The 21,159-nt window shown below is 40.4% G+C and overlaps 1 protein-coding gene across 1 annotated transcript; it reads left to right on the plus strand.

Annotated features, from left to right (window-relative positions):
• Positions 1-7,098: 7,098 nt before the first annotated feature.
• Positions 7,099-7,530, plus strand: LOC142179912 (uncharacterized). The gene has a single exon (XM_075250804.1). The coding sequence runs from the start codon at positions 7,099-7,101 to the stop codon at positions 7,528-7,530; it is 432 nt and encodes a 143-aa protein (XP_075106905.1).
• Positions 7,531-21,159: the final 13,629 nt, after the last annotated feature.

Raw genomic sequence — 21,159 nt, forward strand, 5'->3', positions numbered from 1 at the left:
AATTTGGGATTAAAGGTATTTTATTTTTGATTTATATGAATCTAAAGTCATGTGTAGTAGTAGGAAGGCACGTATTCTCTGTTTAAATTTGAGATAGAATAATTTGCACATGTTAAAGCAAAGATGTCTTGGTCAGCACATTTTGTATAGTTGGGTCATGAGTGTTAATTAGATTTAAAGGGAGTTGGGTTTGTTTAATGAAGTATGTACTACTGAAAATGGCTAATTGACAGTGGACTAATGGAGTAGCTTGGTGAACTAGTAACTGAGCCTACTTTTTAGTTGGTTTTAAAGGACCAATTGTACTACGATCAATTTTAATTTATCTAGGCCAAAATAGTTTCTGTCATGCCTAATTTAGTAAGAGAAAAAGCTAACTCATTTTTCACAATTGATTTTCATAGCTCTTGATCTTACAAAGATCTCAAACTCGTAAGGAAAAATAAATTATGAACACATGCTAGTTGCTTTAGGCGCGATTAATAAATCATCGTGACTATGGGTACGGTTCCCGCGGCATGATCACAATATGTAAATCTCAATTCAACTGCGCGTTTCTCGCGACTTGACCATAACTTCAAAAATAATAAAATAAACATGTTGTAAATCGTGGGTACGTTTCACGTGGAGCGATTCGCAATATGTACTAAAATGATAAGTGTACGACATCGTAACTTGTTCAAAAAAAATTAACTCCATAAATACTAAAAAGCGGTTAAGTAAATAATTAAAAGCAGTAAAGAGTAATATGCACAATAGGTCTAAACATGTAATAAATCAGATAATTAGGCCAAGTATTAATTGTTAAGCGACCGTGCTAAAATCACGGAACTCAGAAGTGCCTCACACTTTCTCCCGGGTTAACAGAATTCCTTACCCAGCCTTTTGTATTCGCGGACCATAAATAGAGTCAATTTCCTTGATTTGGGACTCTAAAATAAACTGGTGACTTGGGACACCATAATAATTATTCCAAGTGACGACTCTTATTAAATAAATAATCTCATTTTGAATAATGTCATTTAAATTGAAAAAACTCCATATCCCCTATCTCTCGGGAAAAAGGAGGTGTGACAGCTCTAGCGACTCTGTTGGGAAACCGAACCTAGAATCTCTGGTTTAGGGTTCAGAATTCGAGCTTAGAATGACTGTTATACTTGGCTCTTATTTCTTATCTGATTTTTTACGTGTTTGAGCTTAATGTGCTAAATGTCGCTTTTTACTGCTTTGATATTATGTGAACTGTATATAAACTGCTACGAAACCCTTCTTCTCTTTGAATCTTCTAAATCCTCTGGGAAGTGTGCGCTTCGCGTGGCTTCTTTTCTGTTAGAGTCATATCCTAATTTTAGAACGAGGTTCGGACAAGTTGCAAAGCCGGTGAAGCTTCTGTATTCCTGGTACGCTGCCCCTCCCCCTCCCCCCGGCTTGAAATGTCCGTTCGAGTAAGTCAGGTCTAGAACAATACACCCAAGATTCAAACTTAGAATGATATAGCCTCATGCTGAATCCCTAGTAGGTATGTTTGTTTGCATCACGTGCATTTAACTTTGGGGACTGAACACAGGGGTTGGGTCCGTCTAGGATAGGTGTACCCAAAAATTAAAAGACCATCCTGATATATTTTACGTGCTGCCTGTGCATTTATTTGCTTATGCTTGTATGTTGACCGATTTCTAGAATAGGGAAAGAAAATCAAGAAAAATCAAGAGTGAGGTAGGAAAGAAAAATGCCCGGTTATGAAAATTTTGGTATTCAAAATATCCCGAAACTCTACCGAAATTTTGTAAAAAAAAAAGTTATTTCAATATAAGTCATATTTTCCTATGCGTCAAAACTTACCGAACTACGCGGGTTTGATTCTCACAGGATGTGAGATACGTAGGCAACCCTCTTCGGGTCCAGCCCCACTTTTGCAAAATATAACAAAAAATATGAAAAGATGTTGTCATTTTGTCATAAATAAATTTAGGTGATGCCGTTTTTGTCCAAATAGCCAGAAATATCCTGATGGGACCGAAAGGCCGCTTTGCAAGAATAGCCACATATGGCCCTTTTCTAATTTTGGCCACTTAACAAGTACAGCCCTAAAATCTTCCCTTCTGAAGTGCTGAAAGGTCGTATTTGCAAAGGTGGCCTTGAGTTGTTTTAAGTTATATTTCTGCAAAAATAATTTTTTTGGTCAGCAATTAAGCAAAATTCACATGTTTTTAACTAGTCACCCTAATTTAAAATGTGCAGAATGAGCATCGTTGAGAGTATACCTTTTCGAGTCGTACATGAGATTCCACTAAGGCTCCACATATGGTGGGATGACCTGGGGGAGGACAGCAAGCGTTCTGTGACCAAAGCTCTAGGTGGGCTCATCGGTCTTCTGAAGATTAAGCCCGGGGTTGATATAATTGAAGCTCTGGTACCATTTTGGGACCCGACATACAATGTCTTCCACTTCTCCCACTTTGAATTGACCCCTACACTGGAGGAAATAGTAGGTTACGCTGGTTTTGACGGGAATCTCAGGCACCAATATCAGTAGCACCGAGAATTGTAACCCCCGCAAGTTTTTGGACCTTTTGAGCATTAACCGGCAGGTTAAAGATGAAAATTTGGCCAAAGGATTCTGCACACTCCATTTCTTATATAGTCGGTATGGAGACCCCCGTGGATTTGAGGCTCTAGATATTGGTTTAAGTCATCAGGTAAGGAAAGACAAGTGGAAAGCCCGTAGGGGTTTAGCCTTCGTGGTTGCATTCTTAGGCACACTGATATGCCCAAGGATTGATGGACACATAGAACTGGGACTTGCAGGAATGGCTGACTTTATGGTCAAGAAGGCCAACGGTACCCTTATACTGATTATTCTCGCAGAAATATATCGAGCTTTAACCGTCTGCCAAGCTAGTGCAAAGTTATTTGAAGGTTGTAGCCTTCTTTTGCAAATGTGGCTGGTAGAGCATCTCTGTCGTCGCCCGAGGTACATGAATCACAGACTGACCGGACTCAATTGCATTGAAGAGTATGAAAGCAGGGTGAACAGCTATGAGTTATCGGAGGGTACTGAAATATGGTTCGCATATCTGGGCTCTTTAACCGCAAGGCAAATTGAATGGACTTTCAGCTGGCTCCCGGTTAATGAAGTCATCTACATGTCCGCCGAAGTGTGTTTTCTCTTATTGATGGGTCTTCGAAGCATTCAGCCATATGCTCCGCACCGGGTCCTCCACCAATTAGGAAGATATCAGACAATCCCTCACGATGAAGATTTGAGTGCACAGGTCATTGAGCTAGGCCCAAGGGCTGCATTCCCAGAAGAAAGGGTTCGCCAGGTTTGGCACCAATGTAGGTTTTTGGAGCCACATACTCGGGTGCGGGATTTATCTTCTGGTGAAGCCGAGTCTAATTACACGGCATGGTATGGTAAGAGAGCCCGGGTCGATCAAGAGCCGGAACAACCTGCCAAAAGGCCTCATGTCCAACAATTCACTGACGGAGCGCAAGAATAATGGGTTTGGTTAGCTAAAGAAAAGGAATACAGGACCACTATAAGCAAACTAGAAGAACAAATCAAAAATATCAAATTTGATAGTAGTTTGAAGGATGCTGAGGATAAAGGAGAAAAGAAGAGGTTGGCTCAGGAAAATGAAGTCCTCTGAGCTTAAATCCAGAAAATGAAAACATTCGCCGAGACGCCGGTAAGAAAGTGAGAGAGATAAAAGAATTATAACCAATCTGAGGCTGAAAGTGAATGACTATGGGGCTGATTTGACAAAGGCTGAGGAAGAATTAGCTAAAGCTCAAGCAAAGTTAACAAAGAATGCAGAAGAACGGACAAGGTTTGCTCACCTGTTAAAGCAAAAGTATGACAGAGGAGTCACAATCTTAAAGGGAAAACTAACTACCCTCGAAAATGAAATGGTTCAGCAAACCAAGGATTTCAAAAAAGAAAGGGAACACTGCTAAGCCTTGATCTATCAATTAGAAGAGAGTGTGCAGAAATTGCAAGACCAAGACAACACAACCACACAGGTGCTAGAAGCCCGAACACAGCAAATTGGGCGCTTACTTCAAGAAAAGGGTGTCATCGGAATGAGAATTAAGAAAATAGCCGACTATGTTGCGATGAAGTGTCATGAGTGCGAAGATATGACCAGGTCTATATTTTTTGCTTCCGTGATGACCTTTGTTCGCCAGGTGATGGCTGACCTAGATCACCTTTAGGAGGAAATTACACGCAGGCTCGCACCGAGACATGCTGATGTCCCGCGGGCCCCCGGAGTAGCAGTGAAGGCTCTTATGTATTCTTACTTTTTTCGATTTTTGAGTCTGTATTTTAATTTTTCTTGAGTCTGTTCATTTTTGTCAAGTCTGTTTTATTGTTTTATTTCTAGGCTGTATGTTGTTTTAGTCATCAGTACTTCCAAGTCATTGTAATAGAAAAACTCAAAAAGATGTCTTTATTAATGAAATATTGAAAAACCCAAAAAAATTGCTTTTCTTTATTTCGCATTTATTTTCCGAACTACGTAATGATCTGATTCATTCAGTGTCATAATACGTAGTCAATTCCCATAGGATTCGATCATATCCATAAAATTAAAAAAAAAAGAGAAAAGAAAGTGAGTGAAAAAAAAGGGAAGAAAAGAGCAAAAAATAGTAAAAAAGAGAAGGAAAAGAAATTAAAGGTTGGAATTTGAGAAAGCCTGGTCCAATGGTAGAGAACTACCAAGTTCAATCCATGGGTTTCCTGAACTGATCCCCAGGACGGGCGCAACCACCAACATCCTCATCCCCGTGACTAATCCATTTGTCCCTCTCGGGTACCCCCACTATGTCAGCCAACTTTACCGATATGCCTTCTGAGGTCCGCCCCCAAGCACCGTTTACAGGGGTACCCCCAATATTGCTCACTACACCACCAGTTTTTACCATGGCACAACCTTCAACATTCACCTTTCGAGGCCCGCAATTTCAGCCAGATACAACTCATGTTACTCCCAACTCATACCCTCAGCATCCGCAATATGAATCCCCAATGGAACAAGAAAGAATAATGAGAAACGCCGAGCAGGAAGAAATGGCTCGGAAGATGAGAATCCTAGAGCAAAGCCTAAAAACATGTAGGGCTTGAGTGGCCAGAAGAGTGTCTCCTACTCCGATTTGTGCATGTCTCCACATGTTCACCTGCCAGTTGGCTTCAAAACTCCAAAGTTTGAAAAATATGACGGGCATGGAGATTCGATCGCTCATCTGGAATGATACAGCAACCAGTTGAGGGGTGCTGGTGGAAAAGAAGAGTTATTGATGGCTTATTTCGGGGAAAGCCTGACTGGAATCGCTTCAGAATGATACATGGACCAGGAAATCTCCCACTGACACATATGGGATGCTTTGGCCTGCGATTTCATCAGACAGTTTTAGTACAATGTTGATATAGCTCCAGACACGAACTCCCTATCTAACTTGAAGAAGAGAACCATTGAGAGCTTCCGTGAATAAGCTATTAAATGGCACGAGCAGGCTGCTAGAGTAAAGCCGCCTATGGACGAGACCGAAATGGTTACAATGTTCTTGCAGGTCCAAGAGGCCGATTATTTTCAGATATGATGTCTACCATGGGCAAACCGTTCGCAGAGGCAATAAAAATCGGAGAAATGGTAGAAAATAGTTTGGAAAGTGGCCGGATATTAAGCCAATCTTCTTTGAGAGCTACCTTCCAAGCCATCCAGAACGGCTCGGGAGGTTTGGCTAACCGAAAGAAGAGGGAGGAAGGAGCCATGATGACTTCAGGTTCAAGAGGGCCCCGTCGATCACGTGATCACTCTTACATGACGCCCAGAATTCCACAACACTATTATCCCCACCAAGATACAGTCTATGCCGTGGCACCGCCTCATTATGCAGTGATAAATGCCCAACCCTACACACGGCCACAGCAGCACTACAACCAAGCTCGAGCTCCACCTCCCAGAAATAACCACCCTTACCAAGCTCCATATAGCCCCCCGTCCACCACAATACAACCACCAACATAATCCACGCCCTCGTGAGCCACCTAGGAGAAGCAATTTAACCCCTATTGGTGAAGCCTACTCTAGCCTGCTCCAGAAGTTGATCCAGGTGGGTCTGTTGCAACCGGTGCCCCCTAATCGACAAAATCCAGAATCCCCATCATACTGGGCAGGTACCAGGTGTGCTTACCATTTGGGGGTAGAGGGTCATGATACAGAGGATTGTTGGACCCTAAAAAGGGCGGTTGAAAATTTGATTGAACAAAAACAAGTTATGCTAAGGGACGAGAAAGTACCTAATGTGACTAACAACCCACAACCGACTCATAACAATGGACCGGTCATTGGAATGATCTGTGAGGATAAGGAATTCAATCCAGTTTTGAAAGCCATCATTGCCATTGCTAATTCAGAAACAGGACCCAAAGCTGTGGTAAAACAATCCAGAACTGAGAAGAAAATCACTTCAATTCCTCAAGTTGTAGGAAAGGCTGTAGAAACAAAAGCTAGGGCGACACCTGCTAAGAACACAATTATCTATGTTCCTAAAGCCCCAAGGAAAGAACAACTCACCTTGAATATTCCCAAGAAATTCGAGCCAATAAAGGTCATGTTGAATATGCCGAAGCTATATGTACCAAAGGGGACTTATGTAGCGTGGGGGCCGATAATTTCACCAAGGCTGACTGAGTTCGTGGTTATCAGCCGCGCACCACAGGGGCCCATGAGAGACCCCACCGCAGTTCCCTGGAATTACAACAAAACAGTGGTCACTTACAAAGGCAAAGAAGTCATGGGAGAGGTGAACGAAATGAGTCAACCTGGGAAGTACCACAACCCAGAAGAGTTAAAGTTGAACAAAGATAAACGGTTTCCACCTAAAAAGCCTGTGAGCGCTGAGGAAGCAGAAGAGTTTTTATGAAAAATGAAAACTTCAGAATATGCAATAGTTGACCAGCTCTGGAAGACTCTTTCCCAGGTCTCGCTTATATCTCTGTTGTTGAGCTCAAATGAACATCGGAAAGTACTCTAGAAGACATTGAACGAGGCATACGTCCCAGTTGAAACTTCTGTTAAGCAATTGGAGAGAATGGTTGAACGATTCTTTGAGGTCAACAAGATTTCTTTCAGCCGCGACGATTTTCCCCCAGAGGGAGCCGCCCACAACAAAGCCCTTCACCTGACCGTCAAATGCGAAGGCTACTATGTGAAGAGAGTCATGCTATATGGTGGCTCTGGAGTCGATATCTGCCCTCTTTCAACACTCCAGAGAATGGAGATTGGAACGGAAAGAATTCGACCTAACAACGTCTATGTATGGGCTTTTGATGGCATCAAGAGAGATACCATAGGGGAAATCAATCTAATTTTGACCATTGGCCCTGTGGATTTCGAAGTAACTTTCCAAATTCTAGACATGGACACCTCATACAATTTTCTTTTGGGAAGACCATGGATTCACGTTGCCAGAGTTGTTCCCTCCACTCTCCACCAAATGGTCAAATTTGAGTACGAGAATTAAGAAATTATTATCCATGGGGAGGACGAGCAGTCCATCTACAGGGATCCTTCAGTCCCGTGCCATGAGGCCAGGGAAGGCAGTGAACATATTGTATACTAGGCTTTTGAGATTGTGGTTGTCGGTCAATGTGAAGAAGGGACCCCATGCCCTCAGCTTTGCTTATCTAATGCCTCAGTCATGATCTCCACTGAAATGATTAGACATGGGTACAAGCCCGAAAAGGGGCTCGGGGTATCTCTACAAGGCATCACAGAGCCTGTCACTTCGATCGCCAATGAGAAGTTTTTCGGTGTGGGTTTCCAAGCTATAGAAGCTGACAGAAAATAGGCAGATGAGCGCAAAAAAGAAGGGTGGGTCCTACCCCAGCCTATTCCACTTCTCGCCTGATCATTTGTCAAGCCCAAATATGTGAAAGAAGAAGAAGAGGCCTTCACGGCCGAAGAGATTGATGATATTTGTGAAGCCATGAAACAAATGTTGTATGAGGCTCACATTGTCCAGCCAGGGGAAGGCACGAGCACTGTCGAGGTGCAGTATATGGGGCCAGATGCCAAGCTTCGGAATTGGAAAGCTACCTCATTCCCTATCAGACGGGAATCTCGGTAGTCCAATCTTGCCATCTCTTCTACATTACGAGTTATTTTAGGGTGTAACTCGAATGTTTTTACTTTATTGTATTTTAATTTGGATGTAAACCCTCATATCTTCAATTCAATGAAATAAAATCAGTATTTCATCATCTATAGATGTCTCTTTTCTTTTATTCTGATATTGCTATTTTTCTTATCTTTTCCTTTTTAGTTCGAATAATGCGGACTTAAATAACATTACATGCTTGCGGACTTCATGCCCGGATCCTAAAACGTTATCTAACTGTGAAATAATGAATCAAGAACCAGAATATGATGAAGATGAGGCTTTTAGGGAAATAAATCGAGAATTGGAACAATTTGAGAATAAGCCATAGCCAAACTTAAATGAAACTGAGCCAATTAATTTGGGCAGTTCAGAAGAGATCAGAGAAACCATGATAAGCATTCACACTGAGGAAAGAACTAGAGATGCATTGATCCAACTTTTGTTTGAATTTAAGGACGTGTTTGTATGGTCCTATGATGATATGCCAGGACTGAGCGTCGATTTAGTGGTACATAAATTGACGACCCATCCCGGCTATCCACCTGTCCAATAGAAGCAGAGAAAGTTCAAAATAGACATCATTGATAAGATCGAAGAAGAAGTCACCAAACAACTAAAAGTTGGTGTGATTCGAGTGGTCCGATACACCACGTGGTTGGCTAATGTGGTTCCAGTGCCGAAGAAATATGGGAAAACCCGAGTGTGTGTCGACTATTGGGATCTGAATAAAGCAAGCCCCAATGACAACTTTCCATTGCCAAACATCCACATTCTTGTTGACAACTGTGCCAAACATGAGATACAGTCTTTTGTGGATTGTTACGCTGGGTATCATCATGTTCTGATGGATGAAGAAGATGCAGAAAAGACAGCTTTCACCACACCGTGGGGCACTTACTGTTACAGGGTCATGCCATGCGGTCTGAAAAATGCCGGGGCAACCTACATGAGAGCTATGACTACCATCTTCCATAACATGATGCACAAGGAAATTGAGGTGTATGTGGACAATGTGATCATTAAATTCAGAATGCAAGAAGACCATGTGCGAGATCTGAGGAAGTTCTTTGAGCGTCTGTGCAGGTATGATTTGAAACTGAACCCAGATAAATGTGCATTCGGAGTTCCATCTGGGAAAATTCTGGGGTTTATAGTCAGTCGTAGGGGTATTGAGTTAGATCCGACAAAGATAAAGTCTATTCGAGATTTACCACCTCCGAAAACCAAGAAAGAGGTCATGAGTTTGCTAGGGAGGTTGAATTACATCAGTAGATTCATCGCTCAGCTTACTACCACGTGTGAGCCCATATTTAAGTTTCTGAAGAAAGACGCGTCGAACAAATGGACAGATGAGTGTCAAGAAGCTTTTGATAAAATCAAAGAATATCTGTCAAATCCGCCAGTGTTGGTTCCGCCTGAGCCCGGAAGAACTTTGTTCTTGTACTTGACAGTCCTGGAAAATTCTTTTGGCTGTGTCCTCGAGCAATATGATGTAACCGGGAAGAGAGAGAAAGCCATATACTACCTGATCAAGAAGTTCACCAGTTATGAAGCCAAATATACCCTGTTGGAAAAAACCTGTTGCGCTTTGACTTGGTCGCCCAGAAGCTCAGACATTATCTTTTGGCCTACACCACCTATCTCATAACCAGAATGGATCCTTTAAAGTGCATATTCCAAAAACCAATGCCCACGGGAAGGTTAGCAAAATGACAAATCCTGCTCACTGAGCTCGACATTGTTTATGTCACCTGCACGGCGATGAAAGCTCAAGCCTTGGCGGATCATCTAGCTGAGAACCCGGTTGATGATGAATACCAACCCCTAAGAACTTACTTTCCATACGAGGAAGTAAACGCAGTTGAAGTAATTCCAAAGGACACTAATGCTTGGAAAATGTTCTTTGATGGAGCTGTAAATGCAAAAGGTGTCGGGATTGGAGCAATTCTGATTTCGCCCACAGGTCAGCATTATCCGGCCACAAACCGCCTTCGTTTCTTTTGTACAAACAACACCGCTGAGTATAAAGCCTGCATTATGGGCATGAATATGGCAGTTGATATGGATGTAGAGAAATTGTTAATCATGGGGGATTCTGACTTGATTATCCGGCAAGTCCAAGGCGAGTGGGAAACTCGAGATATCAAACTTATCCCGTACAAGTAACATGTGAAAGACCTTAGCAAACGGTTCAAGTCTGTTGAACGTATATTCCTCGATTCCACAATGAGTTAGTTGATGCACTATCTACCTTGGCCTCAATGTTGTCGTACCCGGGAAATATCCATATTGACCCGCTGGAAATCCAAATTCGAGAAAGACATGGTTATTGTAATGCAATTAAAATAGAACCAGATATTCAACCATGGTATCATGATATCAAAAGGTTTTTGAAAACAAAAGAATATCCCGAGCAAGCTAGTGGAGATCAAAAAGGAACTATCAGAAGGCTTGCCAGCATTTTCTTTTTGAGCGGAGAGGTCTTGTACAAAAGAACTCCAGATATGAATCTTTTGAGGTGTATAGACGCCCGAGAAGCTGAAAAGATCATGAACGAAGTGCATTCTGGAGTATGTGGGCCTCACGTGAATGGATATGTCCTTGCAAAGAAAATTCTCCGGGCAGGTTATTACTGGATGACCATGGAAAAGGATTGTTTCAGTTTCGTCCGGAAGTGCCATCAATGCGAGATATATGGTGACCTAATTCATGCACCGCCTTCAGAGTTACATCCTATGTCAGTGCCTTGGTCATTCGTTGCTTATGGCATGGATGTTATTGGGCCAATCGAGCCGAAAGCTTCAAATGGACACACATTTATCCTGGTTGCCATTGATTATTTCACAAAGTGGGTCGAAGCAGTCACTTTCAAAGCCGTCACTAAGAAAGCAGTGGTGGACTTCGTGCATTCCAACATTATTTGTCGTTTTGGTATTCCTAAAACTATCATTACAGACAATGCTACAAATCTGAACAGTCAATTGATGAGGGAGATATGCGAACAGTTTAAAATTACACATCGCAATTCTACCCCTTATCGGCCCGAAGCTAATGGCGTCGTTGAAGCTGCAAACAAGAACATCAAGAAGATTCTCAGGAAGATGATTCAGAGCTCCAGACAATGGCATGAAAAGTTGTCTTTTGCGTTATTGGGATATGGCACAACCATGCAAACATCAGTTGGGGCTACTCCTTACTTATTGGTCTATGGCACTGAAGTTGTAATACCCGCAGAAGTTGAGATTCCCTCTCTTCGGATCATTGTTGAAGCTGAGATCGAAGACGAGGAATGGGTCAAAACCCGGTTGGAACAGTTGACTATGATTGATGAAAAGCGGATGGCTGCAGTTTGCCACGGTGTACCAACAAAGAATGGCCCATGCCTACAATAAGAAAGTGCGTACCAGGAAATTCGAAGTGGGTCAACTCGTTCTGAGACGTATTATCCCGCATCATGAAGAAGCAAAAGGAAAATTTTCTCTAAACTGGAAAGGTCTGTACATTATAAGAAGAGTATTGCCAAAGGGAGCACTGTATTTGGGAGACATTGAAGGAAATGACCCCGTGATAGCTGTCAATGTAGATGCGGTCAACAGGTATTACATTTGACCCCTTTGTCACAGCTTTAATATGCTCTGATTGGGATAACGAAGACTTTCATTCTCGCTACCCAAACACTACCAATCCTTGCAACCCCTTTTGAGCCGGTTCTCTTTTTCTTTGATTACCCTCTTTGGAACATGGAATTTGTTATTAAAAAAAATGACAAAATAAATGATGAAAAATGAAAAGAAAAGAAAAATGAAATAAAATCAACAACAAAGTTCCTTGAACTACGTTCGACTTGATTCCGAAAGGATACATAGGCAGCCTCCTTCTGGGGGTTCAGTCATACCAAAATAAAAATCCACATTTCTCCAAAAAGTTGAAACTCGGGTAGAGGTTACAATGATTCGGCGATGGTTTCGCCTGAAAGGTTCCGAAGTTGTAATTCAATCCAAATCCTTTTTACCCAAATCATTTTTAAATCCTACCGATCAATCAATGAGAGAATCGAAATGGGAGGATATAGTTACTTGGATCTGATGCAATCAAATGAGAGAAATAAAATGAGATATTCTTATTGGTGAAAACCCTCACGAGCACCGTAAGGCGATGGTAAGAAGACAAATTAAAATGAGAGAGTCTTATTAGTGAAAACTTGCAAAGAGCACTATAAGACAATGGTGAGAAGAGAAATGAGAGAGGTCAGTTGGTGAAAACTCGCAAAAGGTGCCACTGATTGAAAAAAAAGGATTCCCACACTTACTGGCATCGACACAGTCCGGGAAAAATTTCTCGGTTTCAAGGCAAAGGTTTGATGAATTTCTAAGAGTTGGACAGCTTACACAGATCAGGCTCCAGTCCAAAAGGTATGTCATGTTCATTGAAGTCTGCATGTACTCCAGATAAGTCCTTCTTTCCTTTCCCCGAAAGGGATACCTTTTGTCTAAATTCATTTGTTCATTCCATTGTTTGTTTTTCTTTGAATCCCTTTCGGTCTAACTCTGTTCCTACACTAAGACAAAGAAGGGATGGTAAGACTGATTTACAAGGTTCTCATTTGATACAAGCTAATATGCAAAAGGCACCCAGCCTCGGCAGGGGCATCAAGTTGACCCCGACTGGCCATAGTAGCCGATGCTTCTAAATTAAAAAGCTCTCAAAAGAAGAAAATCAAATTGAAGTACATATGAGGGCGAAATGAAATTGAAAAGGTTTAGTCCCACGTGGCTAACCGTCATGGAAATGTGTGAAAAGCCAAAGGTTTCCCAACGCTCTGAAATTGAAAGCTTTGGAAAAAAGAATGTCAAATGCTCACAAAGGCAAAACAAAGATTGAAAAGGTTAGGTTCCACGTGACCAACCGTTATAGCAAGGTTTGAAAAAGCCAAAGGTTCTCTGGGGCCAGAAATGCAATCGGTATTCAGGAAACAACCAGTCACAATTGAAATTATCGTCAAAGAAGACAACCAAAATCAAATGACTGAAACACTCAAGGCCGCAAAACCAACCACCGTTTCAAACTGACAAATTGTGCTTTGTTTAAACCATAGGAAACAGGTGCAATCCAAAGCAACCTTGCAAGAAGCAGGTGCAACCAAAAGAAACCGCACAGAGACTAAAATAGCTCTGCAGCAATAATAACCCCAAAAGGGAAGTTTTCTCCAAATTCTTTCCCGCATTTTACTCATTCTCTTAAAATAAAATAAAAGAGAAGAAAAAAAGAAAAGAAAGAAAGCTCCAAATCATGGTAGTATAGGGTCTCCAATCCCTAGCTGCATTTTCTAACATAGGGTCTCCACTCCCTAATTGAAGTTATTTTGGACATAGGGTCTCCACTCCCAAGTCTCCTTTCCAACATATGGTCTCCACTCCCTAGTTGAAGTTATTTTGGACATAGGGTCTCCACTCCCTAGTTGATGTTATTTTAGACATAGGGTCACCACTCCCTAGACTCTTTTCCAACATAGGGTCTCCACTCCCTAGTTGATGTTATTTTAGACATAGGGTCTCCACTCCCTAGTTGATGTTATTTTAGACATAGGGTCTCCACTCCCTAGTCTCTTTTCCAACATAGGGTCTCCACTCCCTAGTTGATGTTATTTTAGACATAGTGTCTCCACTCCCTAGTCTCTTTTCCAACATAGGGTCTCCACTCCCTAGTTGATTTTATTTTAGACATATTGTCTCCACTCCCTAGTATCTTTTCTAACATAGGGTCTCCACTCCCTAGTTGATGTTATTTTGGACATAGGGTCTCCACTCCCTAGTCTCTTTTCCAACATAGGGTCTCCACTCCCTAGTTGATGTTATTTTAGACATAGGGTCTCAACTCCCTAGTTGCATTTTCCAACATAGAGTCTCCACTCCCTAGTTGATTTTTATTTTTTAGACATAGGGTCTCCACTCCCTAGTCTCTTTTCCAACATAGGGTCTCCACATCCCTAGTTGATTTTTATTTTTTAGACATAGGGTCTCCACTCCCTAGTTGATATTTCCAACATAGGGTTTTCACTCCCTAGTTGATTTTATTTTAGACATAGGTTCTCCACTCCCTAGTCGCTTTTCCAACATAGGGTCTCCACTCCCTAGTTGATTTTATTTTAGACATAGGGTCTCCACTCCCTAGTCTCTTTTCCAACATAGGGTCTCCACTCCCTAATTGATGTTATTTTGGACATAGGGTATCTATTCCATAGTCGCCTTTTCCAACATAGGGTCTCCACTCCCTAGTTGATTTTTATTTTTTAAATATATGGTCTTCACTCCCTAGTCACCTTTTCTAACATAGGGTCTCCACTCCCTAATTGATTTTTATTTTTTAGACATAGGGTCTCCACTCCCTAGTCGCTTTTCCAATATAGGGTCTCCACTCCCTAGTTAATTTTATTTTTGACATAGGGTCTCCACTCCCTAGTTGCCTTTTCCAACATAGGGTCTCCACTCCCTAGTTAATTTTATTTTAGACATAGGGTCTCCACTCCCTAGTCGCCCTTTCCAACATAGGGTCTCTACTCCCTAGTTGATTTTATTTTATACATAGGGTCTCTACTCCCTAGTCTCTTTTCCAACATAGGGTCTTCACTCCCTACTTGATTTTATTTTAGACATAGGGTCTCCACTCCCTAATCTTCTTTTCCAACATAGGGTCTCCACTCCCTAGTTAATTTTATTTTAGACATAGGGTCTCCACTCCTTAATCTTCTTTCCAACATAGGGTATCCACTCTCTAGTTGATTTGATCTTAAATGCAGGGTACACCACTCCCTGATATCTTAGCCAATATAGGGTATCCCATCCCCTGGCCACATTTTTCCAACATAAGGTACACCAATCCTTATTTGAGACATCCTTTTGACAATAAAGAAACACATTCAAAAAATAACAGCATGACTTTTTTGGGGTACACAACTCCCGACCTTATATTGCTTTCAATAAAGAAGTAGTTTAGAATTTTTTTACAATAACTCACGAAATTTTCCTAGTGCAAATTGGGGCATAAAAATTTCGTTCGTTAGTTTGTTTCGGTGTCTGAGTAGGTTTTACCTCGAGGAACAGGGTTCGAGATGACCAAAAGAAGAAGTCTCAATTCAGAATAAAAGAAAAGAAAAAATAAGTGAATCCAAAATGCAAAAGCAGTTGAAAAGATGTGGAATGCTCAAGACATGGCTGAAGCCACGAGCATTGAAGTCCTGTTTTTATTAGAAGAAGCTATAGAACAATGAACTAGAACCTACAGCTAGCGAACATCAAGGTTTAGATTAGAGCCTGCATAAAGAGCCAGTCAAGACTCAAGATCAAGTTTCAGAAGACTCATAGATAGAAATCTTGTAACTAATAATTGATAGGCTTGTTTAGTTTCTTTTTTATTTTGATATAATAGCAGGACAGCGGACTGGAGCCTCGACGGAATGTCACCCGACTCCTCAACTCATCATTCCACCACTCATAATTGAAGATTTATTTAATCAATATGGTGAAGAAAGCTTTCCACCTCAAAGGTTCGTTTCTTTTCCATTTCAGTAATATTTATTGCCATGCTCCAGTCATATCTCTTTGAATTATAGTTCTTTGTTGACTTTATTTGGCATAAATTTGTATTATAATATTCTGGTTTAGTTGTTTTTCATGATTAGTTGGTGTTTTAATTTTCATTATCAGTTGATTTGATTGTTGAGCATTTTGGGGTTAAAGGTATATTTATTTTTGATTTATATGAATCTAAAGTCATATGTAGCAGTAGGAAGACATGTATTCTCTGTTTAAAATTGAGATAGAATAATTTATACATGTTAAAGCAAAGATGTCTTGGTCAGCACATTTTGTACAGTTGGGTCATGAGTGTTAATTAGATTTAAAGGGAGTTGGGTTTGTTTAATGAAATATGTACTACTGAAAATGGCTAATGGACAATGGACTAATGGAGTAGCTTGGTGAACTAGTAATTGAGCCTAATATTTTGTTGGTTTTAAAGAGCTAATTGTACTACGATCAATTTTAATTTATCTAGGCCAAAATAGTTTCTGTCACGCCCAATTTAGTAAGAGCAAAAGCTAACCCATTTTTCACAATTGATTTCTATAGCTCTTGACCTTACAAAGATCTCAAACTCGTAAGGAAAAATAAATTATGAACATATGCTAGTTGCTTTAGGCGCAATTAATAAATCATCATGACTATGGGTACGGTTCTCGTGGCATGGTCACGATACGTAAATCCCAACTCAAGTGCGCGTTTCACGCGACTTGACCATAACTTCAAAAATAAATATGTTGCAAACCGCGGGTACATTTCACGTGGCGAGATTCGCAATATGTACCAAAACGACAAGTGTACGACAATGTAGCTTGTTCAAAAAAAATAACTCCATAAATACTAAAAAGCGGTTAAGTAAATAATTAAAAGCGGTAAAGAATAAAATGCGCAATAGGTCTAAAACATGTAATAAATCAGATAACTAGGCCAAGTATTAATTATTAAGCGACCGTGCTAAAATTACGGAACTCGGGAGTGCCTCACACCTTCTCCCGGATTAATAGAATTTTTTACCCGGTCTTCTGTGTTCGCGAACCATAAATATAATCAATTTTCTCGATTTGGGATTCTAAAATAAATTGTTGACTTGGGACACCATAATAATTATTCCAAGTGGTTACTCTGATTAAATAAATAAACTCATTTCGAATAATGTCACTTAAATTGGAAAAACTCCTTATCCCCTATCCCCTATCCATCGGAAAAAAGGAGGTGTGACAATATGTTAGACCCTATTTTATTTAGCATATGAACATAAACCAATTGAAGAGTTTAGAAATTTCAGCAACACTGCCAAGCTAATACTCAGTTATTTTACAGTAATGCAAGTAATAACACGACGTTCGTTAAAATGACTAAATTGTTCACGATGATAAAAAATTACTGTTTGTGATGTAATCAATTTATATATGCTTATGGATAAAAAATTATCTATTTTATCTCAAGTAAACAAAATCCAATTAAAAACAAGAATCCACTAGTCAATTAATAGTAGGGTAAAAAAATTATTATCTCTATATAATTCCCAATGTTGTGTCATATATGTTTTTAGGGTGTCAAATTTCTCTTAGCGCTATTAATTCTAAATAAATTGAAATGTGTCACATTCTAATTAGCTCTACTCTACAAATCGTGGGTCGGGCCTCTTTTTTTCTAAAAGAATTGGATATTCCCTTTATCTCTCAAAAATAGTTGTAAGTGCACAAATAGCCGCTTGGAGCACTGTTGTTCAAGACAAGACGAAAGTTCCAAAGTACATAAGAATAGCCATTTCAGAGTCAACTTATGACCTGCAGGACTGAAGTTTAATATTCCGGTATGAAGTTTAGATATACGAGTCTGAATTTGAGGACTCCCAAGCCTAACTGCGTACCCATAAAATAATGTTTAAGATCATACTTAGCAAAACAACGTCTGAAGTTGGCATACCCCAAGTCTAAAGTTGGCATAGCTACACAATAATAACTTAAATAGAGATAGAGGTCAAAGTGGACAATAATAGAGGGTTTAAGTGTCCGGAATCAAAATGTGGTTCTTTTGGACTCAAACAATTAAAATGTATGGAAAAAAAAATTGGTGACCATAATATATATAACGCCCTTTTATAAGGCGTTATACCTTAATGGCCGTTTGCCCAGTTAAGTGTAGCGCCCTTTTTTAAGGCGCTATATATATAACGCCCTAACTTACCGCGCTATATATATTATGTGGCTCACCAATTATTCTTCTGAGCTTAACTGGCATAATAATAATTCAACCGGGTACAGCGCCCTTATTTAAGGCATTATACCTCAAATAATTGTACCCCCGGATTGGTTTTTGCCTTATTTAAAGAGGTTAAGGATTTTGTAAAAATTCATCCATAAATATTCTCAAGTCTTTTGAAATATTTCTTCGTTAAGTTATTTTGCATTTTTATCATAATGTCTGAAGAGCGAAGAATTAGGGTTTCATTATATTGGGGGGTTGAGGTTGTGGTGGCGAATAACTCGGTAAGCTATAGTTTATCTCCACAGTGTCATGTTAAATTGTCACTTACAATGGAGTACGATACATTGGTATTGTTGTCATGTAAAAAATGAGTGTGAGCAAACGTTCGGTGAATATTAAAGTAAGCGGAAGATATCTGTATTCTGTCACTCCGCAAGAGATTGCTTGTTATGCTGAGTTTAACATCGAAGACGATGAAACTCTGAGAGATTTTTTGAGGACTCCGGATGAATACCGGGAATTTCTTGTGATAAAAATGTTAGAAATGTACGTCAAGGCTGAAGATGTTCGCAATAATGAGGTTGCGCAAAGTAGGAATATCCCTCAGTCGTCCGGTTGTTATTTTGGAGCAGTTTTAACCGAACAGGTTCCGAGTGAAAGAGTTTGGCCTGATCTAAACTTATCTCCACGGGCGAATGAGGAGCGAGGAAATAATTTCTCCCCTAGTTTACATAATCTACAAGCCGAGTGGTAAACTTTAATTTTTCTTTGTGTTACGATGTTTATTTTTGATGTATTGAATTTGTATTAACACTCATATATTCCACAGGGGGTACCGGCCAAATATGAATTTTACAAGTTATGAACCAACGCCCAGTTGGAATATGCCTAGTTTTGGTGTGTTAGATCATGGTGGTCCATCCGGAAGTCATCACCAACAGGATAATATTCATCATGGGATATCAATACATTATGATTTGTAAGTGAAGTGATAAAGCTATATGTAAAGTTTGGATCAATTTGAGTAACTCATTATTTTGTTGGTTGTGCAGTGAAAACGAGCAACTTGAAGGTCTTGTCCTTACTCAATTATCCGAAGACGACATATTTAATCGGGATTTGGCAGATGCGCAGAGTCAGGAAGAGAATAGTGATTATGACAACAATGTCGATAAGTCTGGAGATGACACACATTTCCCTGATGAGGGTGATGAGGAGGAGGAAGAGAATGTTGAACCTGATTTGACGAGGGAGCATGTTCCACCTCCCGTTAGACCAAGAGTGTACGAGTCCCACGTGCTGTTTCATTCAAGGGAGATTCCCTACCTTGCTCATTTGCCAAGTATGCCGGATGTGGATGCCCTCACAACGGATATTGACAAAATTCGGACACCAATGTGGGATGAATCTAGAGCAACGGTGCTGTCAAATGGCATGTTTTTTTCTGATAAAGCGCGCTTAAGCAGGGCGGTGCAAATGTACAGCGTAAAAGAGTATCGTGAAATCACGGTAGCAAAGTCATATCTGGATGTATACAAGGTTATTTGCCGTAGATGGTTTAAGGGTTGTAATTGGATGCTGCATGCGAGGAAGAAGAAAACAAATATGTGGGTTGTGGATAAATATATTGGCACCCACAATTGTGAAATGGACACATTCAGTGGGAATCATTTTAACTTGAATGTTGACTTGATTTCTCTTGTCTTGATTCCACACATTGAAGCGTCCATAAGGTACAAGATCAAAGAGTGTATAACATCTGCCCTCTAGGAATATGGGTGTTCCATTACCAAAAGAAAGGCATTTCTCGTGCGCAAACGTACGTTTGAAATTGTGTATGGTAGCTGGGATAAGTACTTTGCATCTCTACCCAAATACATGGCCACATTGTAACACTTTAACCTCGGGACTGTTGTTGAATGGAAGCTTGAGCGGAGTCCGAAAATACTAGAATATATATTCAGATGTGTTCTGGGCATTTAAACCAGCAATTGATGATTTTGTGCATTGCCGGCCAGTAATATCCATAGACGGCACTCATGTTTATGGAAAGTATAATATTAAGTTGTTGATCGTCATTACAGTAGAGGCACTTGAAGGCCAACTTCCAGAAGGCACATCCCAACAAGGATTTGCATGATTTAATGTGAATGGCTACAACAGATCACCAAGAGTGTAAATTAAGGAGGCGCATGGAATCGATCAGGCAGGAAGACCAAGGAGCCTATCGTTGGTTGTTGCGACATGAGCTTGACAAGTGGACTTTGCATGCGGATGGCGGTAGAAGATGGGAAATTCTGACTACAAATGTGTCAGAGTCTTTTAACGGGTTATTGAAGTCTGCACGTGGATTGCCTGTCACTGCCATGGTGCGGATGTCATTCAAGTAGATGGCGGAGAGATTTGTTAAAAAGGCTAGAGGTGCATCGCCATTGATGGAAAGGGGTGTTGAATTTATGCCAATACCGATGAAAAGATTTGAGAAATATAGGAGGCGAGCACATTGACATTCATATTTACAGTATTGCAACGAGCAAAATATTTTTGAAGTTCGCACCGCTATCCATCAAAACCGGGGGAATAATACACACACCGTAAATGAAGCCAGAAGGTTATACTCTTGTGGAAAATGGTCCATCTAACACATGTCGTGCTCACATGCCATGAAATGCTTTCAACATACAGGTTTCGCGGCAACCAGCTACGTTGATAAAGAATATAGTGTTGTTGCATACCTAAACACCTATAGTGGACAATTGCAGCCAGTGGGTGCTGAGCATTATTGGCCGCCGGAACTATTTAAAATGGTGTGTAACAAGGAGTATTTGCATCAACGACAAGTACAAAAAAGAACGTGTATACGGAACCAAATGGATGTTGGTGATACCGTTTATGCGCGTAAATGTGGCATATGCTCGCAATTAGGACACGACCGTCGTAAATGTCCTTCAACTAGTTTGGGTAGCGGTAGTAATTCAGCTCCGGTGGAAGTTCATGCAATGTGCCCAATTATCAAGAATACTCGTAGTGTTGTATTTCAATAATTTGTTGTAATAAGTGTATGTACATGTTCATCTTGTAGAATGTATGAAATAAAATTATGTTTCCATTAGTGTTAAGTCTTATTGATATTTAGCATTAATACTTCAGTACAGCAATTTAACATACACCCCAAGAAAAAAAAAATTGCCATTCGCCATTA

This window comes from Nicotiana tabacum, chromosome 4 (genome assembly GCF_000715075.1).
Source record: "Nicotiana tabacum cultivar K326 chromosome 4, ASM71507v2, whole genome shotgun sequence".
NCBI lineage: Eukaryota > Viridiplantae > Streptophyta > Magnoliopsida > Solanales > Solanaceae > Nicotiana > Nicotiana tabacum.

What these genes read in the sequence shown, in the direction of transcription:
- LOC142179912 (XM_075250804.1), top strand. Translation starts at nt 7,099, where the DNA reads ATGGTTGAACGATTCTTTGAGGTCAACAAGATTTCTTTCAGCCGCGAC.